Source organism: Eucalyptus grandis, chromosome 5, assembly GCF_016545825.1.
Source record: "Eucalyptus grandis isolate ANBG69807.140 chromosome 5, ASM1654582v1, whole genome shotgun sequence".
In the NCBI taxonomy this organism is placed as follows: Eukaryota; Viridiplantae; Streptophyta; class Magnoliopsida; order Myrtales; family Myrtaceae; genus Eucalyptus; species Eucalyptus grandis.
In genome coordinates, this window is record NC_052616.1 from 43,598,228 (window position 1) to 43,613,433 (window position 15,206).

The window sequence follows — 15,206 nt, forward strand, 5'->3', positions numbered from 1 at the left end:
CTAAATCTTCTTGGATGTAATTCACAGATAAAAACGACAAAGAGAATCCCTCCCAAGCACTCGACGACAAGTTGGTGCTTCGAGACCAAATCTTCACGATCAACCCTCTTCCATCCATGGCCACAAGTCTATATATAAGTGAGACATTTATTCTTTTGCCAACTTCTCATAGGATTCGGTTTCCTATCTTACTCGATTTTATCCAAAACATATCTCTGTATATTTTAAACAAAATACAAATCCAAGTGAAAGTTTGACTTTCTTATTTCAATGGTCAAACTCTCCAATGTAGATTCGAATTTTGAGAAGTTGATCTTCATATCTTCTTTGCTTGATTTCGAACGTCCACAACATATCCAATTTGGAATATTTGTAATTTCACATTAGGCTCAAACTCGAGACATATTTTAACACCTTCTATGCCCATCCGCCCGTTACCCTAATGAAGTTGGCAGTCCCGTATAGGCCCACTAGGGCGCTGTAATTCCTTGTCCATTACTAGAGTAGGCCGCTCCTGAAGTATAGGATCCTGGTGAACTCATTCCTTAAGTTGCCGGGGAATGGTTGGAGGGAGTCAGCATTCACGTTGATCTGTCTTAAATCAGTGGTTGCTCTGGCAAAGGGTCTGCCGTCGGCGATGAAGCTTTCAACTACCACCTTCACAAAACGGCAGCCCCTCCCCACCGTATCGTTTTGGCCAAATGCAACGTACGTGGTGACAACTGCCAATGACGATGAAGCTTTCAACTACCACCTTCACAACAGGGTAGCTCCTCCCTCCATATTGTTTTGGCCAAATGTGATGAATGCGGTGACAGCTACCAAAGCTTCCACAGCGTAGTTCACCCTGATCGACCTCTCTATTAAATCAGTTGTGACATTCTCTCTCGTGTTAAGTCTAATCTTTTTGCCTAATATTAAATGTTCACATATTTAATTAAGGAGGCAAATGAGGCCTATAAAAATTTGAATTCAAAATCTACAACTCTAATATCATGTAAAATTTTATAAGACTATCGCCAACTATTCTAAAAACTTAAATTGTTATATAAAGATGTATTTATTATTTAAATATTCTAACAGATTTTATTAGCTCTTGCTGTGCAATCTCTTAAGTATATCCGCTGACTACATATAAGGTTTGTCAGCAATTAAAACCATGAAATGTTTCGATCGCAAATTATTTCACGCTCAATTGAATTGCCTAGGTTGGTTGTCGATACAAATGTAATGATTACATTTGTCTCTTTTCCACGTTCTTAGTTAGGGTTTGTCCCATGTATTAAGACTCATGGAACGCCTTCTCTCTACAATAGTCTGAAGCAAGGCGTCACCACCGATGAGTTCCTTCCTTTTTCTTGGCAGAAACCAGATCTTCATGTACTAATTGCCACAAAAAGTCGAAGCAATCGAATTAGCATTACTTTATAACCGAGTTCAGTCCAACCAACCTCCCCCGCCCCCCCCGCCCCCTCCTCCTCTTAAAAAAAAAAAAAAAAATCCTCGTCATCCGCCTAAAAAACAAATTGCATAATTTTATTATAGTATATTAAGTCAATTGCAATTTTGCCCCTTCATGCTTCTGTCTCAGCCAAGCGTCCTATCTTCAAGCGAAGGAATAGAGCCTTTCAGTAAGAGATCAAATCAATCGGCTATGTGATGATATCTTTATTCACCATTGGACTTCCTTGTTCCCCAAGTCAATCACCTATGATATGTTTGAAATTGTAGGCCCAAGTTGACCTTCTGATTTTATTCACGAAATCAATCAGCTAGGACGGTTATCATATGATTACACATTATTATCTGAAGGCCTACATATTTCGATTGATAAAAATCCAAGTCGAAAGGAGTATCATTTTTTATTTCACTTTTTTTTCAAAACTAAGACTGGATTTGTTGTGATAAATATGGAAAGAACACATGCTAGAGTTTTGGCATCAAGAGATGACTTTATGCAAATCTTAGAAATCTCTTCCTTATAGAATTATTTTCCTTTTGCAAAAATCCTTTTCTTTTCTTTTACAAAAGACATTTCCTTTTGTGCTCAACGACCATTTCTCCTTTCAAAACACCTTGCTATTTCAATTTGGAAACTTCCTTTTTCAAATCCCAAATTTTCTTGAAACCTTTATTATGCATTACACAATTCATTAATAAATTCTTCTATATCATCATAATTTGAACAATTTATCTCATCTTCCTTAAATTGCATGTCAGCCATCAGGTAGAGATGTGCTTGCTCCATAATCTCATCATCGTTGGATTCACATTAAGTATCACTCCATATTTTTACCATTAGGTGCAAAAAATGACAAAATAGAGTAAAAGCGAGAGAGAAATCAAGACACAAGGTTTATCCTAGTTCATTTTTAAACTAGGCTTAAATCTAGCAAATGATTCCATCATAATTAGTACTACCACATCTTTGTTACAACTCTCAATTATAGGATAAAGAAATTATATAAGTAGTAGTAGCAATTAATAGGCCTAAGCACAAACTACCAATAAAATATTAACTGAAACTATAAAAACCCTATGGCAATCGGGGGCATTGCTCCCTAAACCCCCGCTAGGGTGGACTAGCAGGGCCCTTGTCTCTTTGTCAATGGGGAATAAGAACCACACCTTAACACTACCACTAAGGTGTCTTTTTTTCCCCCTCGAATTTCTTCTTCGATATCTTGAGTAGCTTGGTGTGTCCATGTTTTCGGCATTGAAAGTATATCACATCCTTACCTTTGTTATCCTCTTTCCTCTTAGAAAACTTCCTTTCATCGAATTCTTTTGATTGTTTGTTGCCCTAGAAGTTTCTCATATTTTCTCACAAGGTTTTTGAACCTTTTGGGTAATAACGTCATCTCTTCATCATCATTATCTTCATCTGCTTTCCTCTCATCTACGTCATAAGCGTCAGCCTTAAATGCAATGAACTTCTTACTTTTTTTTATCACATTCGTATTGTCGTTCAACTTCATAGGCCACTAGAGATCCTATTAACTCATTTAGAGGTATGATCCTCAGTGTTTCTCAAATGGAGGAATTCATGTGATTCGATTCAACTGGCATTGCTCTTACAATCTTGTCCACATATTCTTCATTAGTAAATGTATTTCCTTGATAGGCAAGACCATTTACTTTGTATACTTAGTGCTCATCTCAGTGATAGTTTTGTCGGACTTACTTTTGAAGGTTTCACACACTCCCAAAAGTATGTTCATCTTGGTTTTCTTAACTCTATCAATGCCTTCAAAAGTCACATAAAATATGTCTCAAAGTGCAAGTTGAAATAATATTAAACTTAAAACGAGATAAAGCACAATATAATGAATATAAAGCAATAGCATCTAAGGCCTGTTGCCTCGACAATTTTTCAAGAGTGATTGTGGCTTCTGGAGTTTTTAAGCTATTGCAAACTGCTCAGTACCGTAAGATGTTGTCAATGCGATTGTTCAACTGGTTGAGGACCATTAAGGCCATCTTAAAAGTGCCCCGCATGGCTGGATTTGTTGGTCCGATGTATGCTTTCATCTTGCATTTCGTGTAGCAATAATATGTTCCATCAAAATATGGAGGTGTTGCCATTAATTGTGCTTAACAGACTCCTGCACCAATGGTCAATGACATATCTTTATGCTCTTATAATAAAAAAAATTCGAAATATATCTGGCTGTCAATATTCTTGAGATTTAAATTGATTTTTAGTGATATATCTAGCTCTTCAAATCATAGTATAAAATCATGTGACCCGCACTGTCTTCTCAGGTGATATAAGGAGTTGCTTCTACTAGCAACGCGTGAGTATATTAAGGCTTAAATCATAGTAGTTGATTTTTGTATTGTCTTCCACTTCATCTTCTTGAGTATAACCAAGACTGTAGAAATTTTTCACCTTGTTACGGTTTCTCCAAGTCCCCATGAAGTTCTTGTTTTCTAACCTGTTCATCTTCATTAAGGTCCAACCAGCTATCGTCAGTCTATCACTTTTATTTTTCAAGTTCTATATGTTGGGGAAAACTACTATGATATTTTGAAGTTGACAAAACCATTTGTCTATATCAATATCCGATAGATGCATATGTTGTCTTGTGTCAAGTTGAACTAATACAAGGAGAGCTTTATCACCATTAGAACTAGGAATATCAAGTGAAAGACTGATGATGGTCAGATGGACCTTAATAGAGGTGAACAAGTCAGAGAACGGGAAGTTCACAAGAACTTGGAGGTACTGTGACAAGGTGTACAACTCATCTAGTCTTGGCCATACTTAGGACGATAAAGTGGAAGGCACTGTGTTAGTAAACTATTGGTGGGAAGCCTTGATAGATTGATGTGTTGCTGATGGAAGTGGTTCCTTACATCACTTGAGAAGAACAAGTGTATCGAATGATTATATAAGAGAAAAAAACACAACAAGGGTTATAACTTTTGTATAGTGTTCACTTGAGTGTTATAGCATTTCTTTCGATCCCTTAAGTATCTTAATTTTTGTATGGCGCTACCTTGAGTGTATTAATATTTTTTTTCCGATCATTTGAGTGACTTAACTTATTAAAAATGTTCATCACCAATGTCACGCCATGTAAGATTTTCAACGACTTTGGGTGAAACTTTTTAAAAGTTATGACACTTAAGTGATTAATTAAAAGTTATGACACTCAAGTGAACCTTTTTTTAGAAGTCATAACACTTAAGTGGTCAGAAAAAAAGTTAAGACGCTTGTGGTTTTCTTACATTCATAGTTGCGCTACATTGGCAAATCATCCAAAGGTTTAAAATTAAATTCATAAATTTGAAAAGTTTATGACTAAATTGGCTAATGTACAATAGATTTCGAATTTTTAGGACAATTTGTCTTAATATAACCTATGGCATATGTCTTAATTACAATTAACATCCTTGTAAGGATGAATAGCTCCCGAAAACGAATCAATTGGTTCTCTCCTAATTTGTTGGACTGTCTTGCATTCCTAAGTGAGCCAATATGGTACGGTCAAATCCATCAAGATTATCAAAGCTCTACTTGGCGTAATGCCCATCCGGTTGGGGACTAATAGGTTGTGCTAGATTCTAGATTACCTTTGGGAATCGTCCCCATGACTACATGACAAATTTTTCTATTCACTGCAGGCTAACGACTAAGTTGGAAATTTTAGATAATAAGCATTGACCTATAGGTGTTAAAATGGGTCATATATGGGTCACTTGTTTTTTTGAAGAAGTTAGTTAAATGGGTTTAACAAGTAAAGACTTAAAGTAGGTGGGTCTTAAGTGGGTTGGATTTAAAACCCATTATCACCCAAGACCTCACAATCTCTCTTCTCTCTTTAACTTTACAAAACTATTTTTTAATAAAAACCGAAATTATAATTATAATTATTATTATTCTTTTCTTTTCTTTTTTCTTTCCCTTTTCTTTTCCTTTCTTCTTCTTCCGGTCACTGGCACGGTGATGGCTGGCGACCGCCAGGCGAGCCTCAAGCTCTCCGGCGTCGGGCGAGGCTCGAACTCACCGGCGTCGAGCGAGGCTCAAGCCTCGCCAGATTCGGCGAGGAGTGAGCTCAAGCTCACCCGACGCCGGCGAGGCTTGAGCTCATTGGATCTAGCGAGGCTCGAGCCTCATCCTGCGAGGGGCGAGCTCGAGCTTGCCCGACGCCGGCGAGCCTCGAGCTCGCCGACGTTCGGCGAGGCTCAAGCCTTGCCGATCGGGCGAGACTCAAGCTCGTCGGCATTGATGAGCCGGGCAAGCTTGAGGCTCGCACTGTGGCCGGCGGCCAGCTATCATTGTGGTCGGCAGCCAGCCAAAGAAGAAGAAGAAAAATAAAAAAATAAAAAAAAATTATATTTAAAAATAATTAAAAAATATTTTTAAAAAAATAAAAAAATAATTAAAATTGATTTTTTAAAATAATTATTTTAAAAATTATAAAAATTGTCCATTAAATTTGTATTGTATAAAATTATTTTAGCAATACCATTTTTTTAAATATAAATATATATATAAGAAATTAAGTTTAGTTAAATGAGTCGGATATGGGTTGGGTATGGATCGGGTCGGGTATGGGTCAAAATTTTTGTATTGCAATAAACGGGTCATAAATGGGTTAAATAGGTCGACTTGAGTCGGACCATTTATAACCCGACCTAATCCCTACCCGACCCACCCATTTAACGAGTCTACATTGACCTAAGGATGATATATTTTTATCAATATTCAGAGGTCTTGAATATAATTCCTCTCTCCTTGTACCTTCTTCTCAAAATAATAATTATACATATATGTATGGGTAGAGGAAAAGATTGAAAAAAAAAAAAATAGGCAATTCCTTGTATTATTCAGCCACATGCATTTATTCGCCCTCGATCAGTTTATAGGTCGCTTTTTCGGACCAACCATGTGAAAGTCAGATCTATGGCAACAAGGGTAGAATAATGGGCCATGAATCATATACATCATAATTCATATATGACGTCGATCTCTTAAAGAATGATGGCCATGAGTCATGTACATCAAAAGTCAAAACTCAGGTAGTCACATCTCTTAAAGAATAGAGGGAAGAAGTAAAACATCAACAAAAGGTAGGTTTGGCAACATTTTTACTCCTCAATAATTTCTTTTCATAAATAATTCTTTTCTATTTTTACTTCTTGAAATAATTTCTGAGTAAAATGATACATTTGATAACTGTATAAAACTTCTATTTTAGGAATAAATAAATTTAAAAAAAAAAAAAAGAAGCATTTGATATGATGCACAAGTTTTGTTTTTTGTAACATAGAATTTCTTTTGATTTTTTAATAATTTTTTGAGATTTTTTATTCTTATCTTTTTTCCTCTCTTCCTTTTCGCTGCAGGCCATCGCCATTGCTTGCTGGCCGATAGTAGAGGGCGGCGATCGGCGGCCAATGGACAGCGAGGGCGGTGGGCAACAAAGAAGAAGAAAAGAAAGAAAAGAAAAAATGACTTATTTTTGGAAATTATTCCTAAAAACAAGAAATCATTTTTTTCTACTGCTTATTTCTATTCTAATTTATTCCCTACCACTTGTTCTATTATGGAGAATAAAATAATTAATTAATGTTAGCAAACGAATCTCTATTTTTTTTTTTTTAATTATGGAGAGCAAAAGAATAAAAAATAGAAAAATAGAATTGCTATCATGCGGAGCCAAAGTGTATCCGTTACCGACTAAAAAAAAAAAAAACAAAGAGTATCTGTTACGAGGAGTTGCTAGCTGGATGAGGTGAGAGATGGGGACGTCGGCTAGGCTGAATCGAAGGGAGAAGACTCAGGATCCGAGGAGGACTATTATAAAAGAGGCTGGCCTTTAGGACGAGGGATCTTATGCTGTTCGACAGTTACAGGAAAGAATCGAAGTTGGTCAATAGCTCTATTCAAACGCGAACAGAATGTTGCCAGCCGAAGCAGGAGGCAATGATTACACTTAAGACGGAACAGTCGATCTCCCGGGAAACCCTGTCCGGCGATCCAAGCGTGGCAGATGGACCACCTGCTCCTTTATCGTTGGTACTCTCTCTCTCTCTCTCTCTCTCTCTCTCTACCCCCAACCCAACAAGTATGATGGGGAATATGCGAGCATTGCTCGGGACGAAGTGCGTCTAAAGATCGAATGAAAGCAAACTATAGACACGCAAGCCCTCCTGAACATGCTTCCAATACTGCAGAAGAAGTAGGCAGGAGTGCCAGAAAGAAACAAAAAAGAAAGACACTATTCCAGGTTTATAAACACAAATAGCTGATCCCTTCTGCTTTGAATTATATTCTACACAAGTGAGACCAGCGGGACCAAGCCCAACATCTCGCCGATCGGTGCGAACCAGTTCGACGATTTTGACACGAAGGAGAAGGCCCACAAGCTTTCCTTCTTCGACTGGTGGATGTTCAAAGTCTTCTTCGGGGCACCCTTTGGCAACACCGTCCTCGTGTATATCCAGGACAATGTGGGCTGGGCCCTTGGTTACGGTCTCCCTGCCCTTGCGCTCGCGGTCGCGATTGCGATCTTCCTTGCGGGCACCCCTATGTACTGGCATCGGGTGCCTGCAGGCAGCCCAATCACGAGGATGGCGCGGGTCATCGTGGCCGCCACGAGGAAGTGGAGGGTGCAGGTCTTGAGCAATCCGAACGAGCTCTGTGAGCTCGACCCGCAAGAGTATGCCAGCAAAAGGAAATTTAGGATCAACTCGACACCAACCTTGAGATAGTAATTTGCTTCAAAATTATATTTCTTCTGTGTTTTAATATGAAATGTTGATACATCAGCTGTCCATTGAAAAAGTTTCCCCAAAATGGGCGATCCTTTGGTAACACATCAAATTTATGTCTTTCGTTCTGTCATGATTTAGCTTCAACTTTTTGCTTTGTCCATCGTTAGTTGAAATGCTAGTTTTCCGAAAAGCAATTGCTATTATCAAATCGCCGTAAAATACAAATAATATGTCGTTGGAATGGCTCTAATGTCATAGAATTCATTGCATGAACGTTATTGTATGAAAAAGATATACGCCACGAAAGTTCCGAAATTTTCGATTTATGTCTCTCTACTGTCTCCAGAAAAGAACTTTCATATGTAAATTAGTTAAGCTTAGCCAAGCCCATTATAGGTGGCCCATATCCAAAGCCCAACAATTCGCAAATATTTTATATATGGAGTACGAGTTTTAGAGACAAAGATAATTGAACATTCAACGAGAAATTCATTAATATTTTATGGGCATTAATTCATAGTCGCCATGTAATTCAGTGGCTAGAAAGTAGCCTCGTACAAGCACACAACGATTGCTAAAAACACATGAAATAAAAGAAACAACACAAACAGAACTTATAATCGCAAGACCCACGTGATCCGTGTATGTATGTTAAAATTAGTATTCTCAAGCAGTTGGATAAGAAGCTGCCGATGCGACTTTGCATATTCCTTCGGAACTACCACTGCCTCTTTGAATCCTCATGTAACCGCGTTCACCCCATGTCTCGCCCCACGAGTTCCTGATCTTCCAGAAGTCGGTTCCTTCTTCGCTTGTCCCGTACCCAACCACGACGACTGCGTGGTCTAGCTTCGGGCCACATTCCCCATTGAACACGCCTCCACTATAGTACTGGAACTCTTGGCCGCTTGATGGGATTATGACTGAGACCGGCTGCTGCGCAACTGCCTTCATGAGCTCGTCCTCCCCAGACAGGACATACCTGAAACCCTTGATCTGTGCCGCGTGCTCTGCTGCTTTTGTTGCATCGCAGGTCCCCTGTACTGCTTCATATGGATAGCTATCCTCGGACGCAATTCCTTGGTTTTGGATAATGTACTCGAAAGCATATTCTAGGTAACCGCCTCCACAGCCGAAGTTTGTAGTCACACAATCTACTAGCTGTTGCTCGAGAGCACCGGCAGTGTACCGTTGGTGATACCCACGATTCCTTCTACTGCTGCAACGACTGAGAATGCCCAGCAGGATCCTACATAATATTTGTTGACGTTATAAACATATGAAATTACATTATTTCCATAATTTTGTTGCCATTGGTGTCTGACCTTTCGTTACAATATGGTAAGCATTTGTTTCGTACAATTGTGGCTGTGTTTTAGTTGTGTTACTCGGTGGTTGTGCTAGAATGTGTTGTTACACATTAACTATGGCACCTTAAATTTGGGTGAAACAACAACCAAGAAGCTATAAACTATTACAGTTGTCAAGAGTTTATCAAACCCGTTATAAAAGATGAAGCACTTCTGTTCACAATTGTAGATGCCTAGAAAATTTTTTACCAAATAGGTTCTAAGACGCACATATGCTCAAATTCTCGAGAAAATTTTACCAAATAGGCCACAAAATACCTACTTGTTTACTGGGTAAAAAAATGGTGGATGCATACTTAACATTTGTACTTACCACAATAGCCTTGGTACTTAATCGCGTTTACGACACCTTTCTCTACCCAGTCAATGTGATCAGGAACATCTGCGGTCAGCTTTTGGTGGCTAACGGACGTTGGTATGGCAGGCTCAGGTCGCCTGGGTGCCAAGCATCCAGTATGGCTCCGGACAAACTCCTCGTTGGTCAAGTCTGAGAATTGGTTGAGACCTAATTTGAAAGTCCGATTCCCGGACTTGTTGAAATCTTCGATGAACTGCAAGTTCTTTGTGAAAATCGCCTGGCGCATCGCCTTCTCCTGTGGGTCTTGTGAAAATCGCCTGGCGCATCGCCTTCTCCTGTGGGTCTTTGTAGGTCCGGCCGTAATTGGCCATCCATTGCTCATGCTGCTCGGCAATGGTGGGATTGTGCAACATCTTATGCCACGCCCAAGCGCCAAGAATTAGAGCAAGGCAGATGATGAGTTCACTCTTGAGCATAAAAGCCATTGCGTGGACACTCTCTCGCGGGAATGTGTTTTCTTCTTATTCAAATGAATCCTCCTTTTCCTCTCCTCTCTTTTTCTCCCGAAATACGCCCCCTCTAAAACTCGCCTTCAGTCTCCTTTTAACAGAAAAACAAAATGGAGGAAGAGCTCCCTGAAGTCCATCTCGAAGTGCGCGTTCGTCTTCTTGTCTTATTCTGGCGTGCTGCTGTTTCTTCCTATCCCTTCGGCCGTGAATGTTGACCTACTCTTCCCAAAATTTCCGATTCGTAGCTGAACAAATATTCCCTCTGAACCTTGCTTTCTTCTTGTGTTTCACGTGCTTCTTTGCTCTTCTTTTTTTTCTCCACATGCGCACACCCTTTTCTATCTCCCTCTATCGCGTGCTCTTGTCCGTTCATTCGCACACCTCCTCAAGAAAAACGCCTCTTCGTTTGATACCTACTTAGCCTACGCTTATCATGATGCCCGCGCGTATTTATGCTCTTGCGTCTCATAAATTACGCTTCATTTTCTCATATCTCCTTTTAGCCTTTCTTTGACCACCGAATTCAGAAATTCAAGCTTGCTTATGCTGACCGGAGATTATCGTCTTAAGCATAATAGATCAGTGACACCTCCAAAGTAAATAAAATTGTATGTGTAAATGATTTATTTAAAATCCCAAAGTTGCGATTAGTATAGGCTTGGGAGAGTTTGCGCTATGCAATGATATCATCTCTTTAAGCTCCGTTTGTTTCCTAGAAAATATAATTCTTGAAAAACATTTTACTCATTTTTCTAGTAGTTGGTTTGCCTAGGAAAATGAGTTAACAAAAATGCTTATATTTTCCTACCCAATTTTAAATTATGAAAAATGATTTTCTCTTTGAAATATCGGAAAACATATTATAAAATATGACTAGGTACTGGAGCTTGAACTTGAAACTACGCTTGGGCGTGGAAACCCGATGTTGGTTCTTAGGTCTCCAGTGGCTAGGCCTCGGACCTCGGTGCTTGAGCTTAGGCTGAAATGCCCATGCTTGGGTCCATTGAGTTCAACCCTAAACCCCTAGTGCCCATGCTCAATGCCCTGGCACTCAAGCTTGGGTTCATAAAGGCTGTGCTCAAGTCCCTGACACTTAAGCCCGAGTCCTCGGCGTTTGAGCTTGGGTCATTTTTTAATGGAACATTTCTTCTTAAAAAAAATATTTAAAAATCAATATTTTATTTTATTTTATTTTCTTCTTTTCTTATTGCTTCATCCTCAACCAGTCGTCGGCCATAATAATAGCCTACGACTGGCCGTAGACGAGTTCAAGATTTGGCGAGGCTCACCTCCCCAAATCTAGCTAGCTAGGCAAGGCTCAAGCCTCATCGAAAGGTCACTAGAGGTCAAAATTATGGAATCAAGTTCGTCGGGAGGCAATAACCGTGACGTTAAGGGCTTTGCTTGAGTAGCACCAATAGGTGCCAAGCGACTGTACCAGAAAGGCCGACAACCCTCGCGGATCTAGGGAGGGCCGCGACCCTCACCCTAGATTTGGGCAAGGGCTTGCAAGCCCTCATTGCCAGTCAACCAGGGTTGCTGGCCCCTGGCCAAGGCCTGATGACCCTAGCCAACCCTTCTTGATGACGGTGGGGAGACGACAGCAAAGGTTGAACCTCGCCTTCGCAATCTTGATCTCCTCCTTTATTTTAATAATTTAATTTATTAATATTTATATTAAAATTTTAAAAATGCAAAAACAACGTCTTTTTTGCTCTTTTTGCTTACTCAACTCTCCCGGCAAGCCATATAGGTCAGTTATATTACTAAAACATTGCCATGCAGGATTTCTGACTGGGGTCACCAGACTTGGCATTCAGGTGTTTCAATTTTTTTTTTTTAAATGACACTTAAATGTACCTTTCATAACTTTTGTACTTAGGTATCCCCGTGCTAAGTTTTGGCATTTACTCAGTTCTTTTGCCCATAATTAATTGTTTTAGCACACAATCACACAAACTACCTTAATTTAATTCATCGATGAATGATTAAATTTGCTGTATTTAATAGTAGTTATGTAATAAACAATTGGTCGAGGACTGTGGTCCTCATTAATCCAACGTTCATTGCACAGCAATTCCATTAATTTTTCTCACGCCAAAAGAAATTCCCTTCATTTTTGTCGTGCACGAGGACGGTGGTCCTCATCATAAGATATTTTAAATTAGTTCTCATAGACACCTCCGAGGGACATTGGACTGCGTAAGGCACTAGATGAAAGATAAATGAGGCCCTCCCGTTTTTGCTAGTGACAAGGAATGACATAAATAAAATGTCTAATTCTAGGATCTTACATCGCATACATGTGCACGTTTCCTATTCTCTAAAAGTATTTATTTCGAGAGTAGGAAAAGGCAAAGAAAGTAAGAAATGATGTAGAAGCATTGTGTTATAGAAAGCAAGAAAGTTCGAGAGATTAGCAAGGAGAACAAACTTGCCTAATCAAACTACAATGTTATACCAACAAAAGAAAAAAAAAAAAAAAAAACTACAATGTTATGGTTTAGTGATAGTAATGACGTCACATTACAATATGAAGAAAATTTTTTACTTGAGAGGTGTGGCGATAATTGTTGAGATATATGCATGAGTTATGGTAGCAATGTCTCACAGTGGAGAATTGGTGTGATATGGAGTAGTTAATATATCATAATTGACCCATAACTCTTAGGCTTAAGTTTATGAGTGAAAGTGGGTCCAATTTGATATGTTGAAAGGCTCGGCCTTGACTCCCTCTTGACAAACTCTCTAGGTGAAGGTATCCAATTTCTATTGCGTGCTCTTAATAAATGATATCAAAGATGATAGTCAATTGATGCTCCACCCCCATTTTGTTCTAACTTAAAAAGAAATCTCATGATCAAAGCTTGTTTTTGGTGGAAATTGCCATCACAGTTAATTTGGTGAGAAGAGACCATGGATAGTTGGTTTGGTGATGCAAGATAGAGACTATGGGGATGTAATCCCAAGTTAGCAATTGATGACTATTGTTGTACATAGTTGCGGGTACATTACAATGATGTGGAGACTCAACTTCAGATAAGTTGATGTTGAATAATACATAAATTAAGGGAGAATATACTTAACACTAAGCTCACACGTGAGAGGGGGGATTGTCAAAACACACATGTGACTTATATTAGAAAAATCTCACATCGGAATATTGGCATGAGTTTACTCGTGAGAGGGAGATTTTTCAGATACACATGTGAGTTATATTAGAGAAATCTCGTATGTGGAGCAGTTAATACAATTTTAGTTGGCTTATAATTCATTAGTTTAAGATTTTGAGTGAAGATGGATTCAATTAATTATGTTAATGGATTTAGACTTAGACCCCCTCTTGACAATCTCCCCAAGTGAAAATATCGGATTTCTACTGTATGCTCTTAACAATAATCACTAGCAATGATAGTATAACAAGGCCGCCATGTTAAAACATATCTGGATTCTGTTTGCCGATAAGGAATCTTTATGGTGCAAATGGATTCACTCGACCTTCTTAAGAAGGCGAATTTCTGGGTGGCCAAAAAGCCAACCTGCTGTTCGTGGGCCTGGAAGAAGATCCTCCAACTCAGGGCTGAGTGTCGAAGCTCTTTCTATTGGAGAATTGGGAATGGTTCCTCAGTATCCCTCTGGTTTGATAATTGGCACCCCAGGGGCCCTTTGAACTTGTACTTTTCGGACTTGGCCATATATGCATCTGGCCTTCCTAAGCAGGCGACAATGGCGAACCTATTCACTAATTGTGGAGCTATGATTAAGAGGGTCTTGGACTCTTGGGCGGATCCCCTTCCCACCCTCTCCCACTCTTCCGATCGTTTCGGCTGGAAGGGAAATACCTCCCATCTCTTTACGGTGGCTTCGGCATGGGATTTGATTAGGAGGAGGAAGACTCGGGTCTCCTGGCACACATTCATTTGGAACAACTCCATCACTTCAAGGTACCAATTTAACCTTTGGCTTATTGCCAAACGCAGGCTTCCTACCCAAGCTCTATTATTATCTTATGGTAAGATAGATAGTGCCTTGTGTCCATTCTGCAATGAGGTATTGGATTCTATAGACCACCTATTTTTTGGCTACTGCATCTCCGCTAGCATTGCCTTCTTTTGGGCCTCCAGGTGCAATCTTCCGTGGCGAAACAATTCTTGGGTCGAGAATCTCAATTGGGCTGCCACTTTCCTTATGGGTAAAGAATTCTATAAGTGCATTGCTCGCTTCTCTTTTGGTGCTCTTTGTTACTACATATGGAAGCACAGAAATAACATCCTATTTAGAGAGCAAAGCTTATCCGTCCCAGAGGTGAAGAATCAACTCATCAAGGTCGACAAAGACAAGGCCACCACCTATAGGAATGTGGATGATACATATAGAAACCGGAGGCTGCAGCGTAGCTGGGGTATTGATCCAATCATTTTTTCAGCTAGGGACTATTCTACTTCTGCAAGTCCCTAGCCTAGTGTTTGCTGTCTGGATACTCTTCATCTACACGGCTACTTCCTTGACGGTTCTTCACTTTTGTCACTACCAGATGTATGCGTAGATTGTGGTTCTTTTGGCCTTTCGTGGCCTTCTGTTGCCTTTTGCCTTATGTGGCTGTCTTGCTTGCTTAGGCCCGCTCTTGTGGTCCTTTTTTGCATTCGGCTCCCTTCCACTCACCCTGACTTGTTGTCTTGTTGAGTGCAAGTTTGTGGTGTCGGATCTTTTGTATTTTTTGGTTAAAGCTCAATATATTCTTACCTTTCACCAAAAAAAAAATAATAATAATCACTAGCAATGATTGAATTTAAGAACATCTAT

The 15,206-nt window shown here is 39.5% G+C and overlaps 3 protein-coding genes across 3 annotated transcripts; 2 read left to right on the forward strand and 1 right to left on the reverse strand.

Moving 5' to 3' along the window:
• The first annotated feature begins 7,435 nt into the window (after window positions 1-7,435).
• Window positions 7,436-8,223, forward strand: LOC104446893 (protein NRT1/ PTR FAMILY 5.3-like). The gene is made up of 2 exons (XM_010060689.2): window positions 7,436-7,524; window positions 7,794-8,223. The coding sequence occupies exons 1-2, from the start codon at window positions 7,436-7,438 to the stop codon at window positions 8,221-8,223; spliced, it is 519 nt and encodes a 172-aa protein (XP_010058991.2).
• A 669-nt stretch (window positions 8,224-8,892) lies between these two features.
• Window positions 8,893-10,180, reverse strand: LOC104446892 (ervatamin-B). Its single transcript, XM_039313743.1, has 2 exons — window positions 9,927-10,180; window positions 8,893-9,475 (listed from the first exon to the last, which is right to left on the reverse strand). Exons 1-2 carry the CDS (start codon window positions 10,178-10,180, stop codon window positions 8,893-8,895), a joined length of 837 nt encoding a protein of 278 aa, XP_039169677.1.
• A 3,706-nt stretch (window positions 10,181-13,886) lies between these two features.
• Window positions 13,887-14,861, forward strand: LOC104446891. The gene has a single exon (XM_010060687.2). It carries the CDS (start codon window positions 13,887-13,889, stop codon window positions 14,859-14,861), a length of 975 nt encoding a protein of 324 aa, XP_010058989.2.
• The last annotated feature ends 345 nt before the right edge of the window (window positions 14,862-15,206 follow it).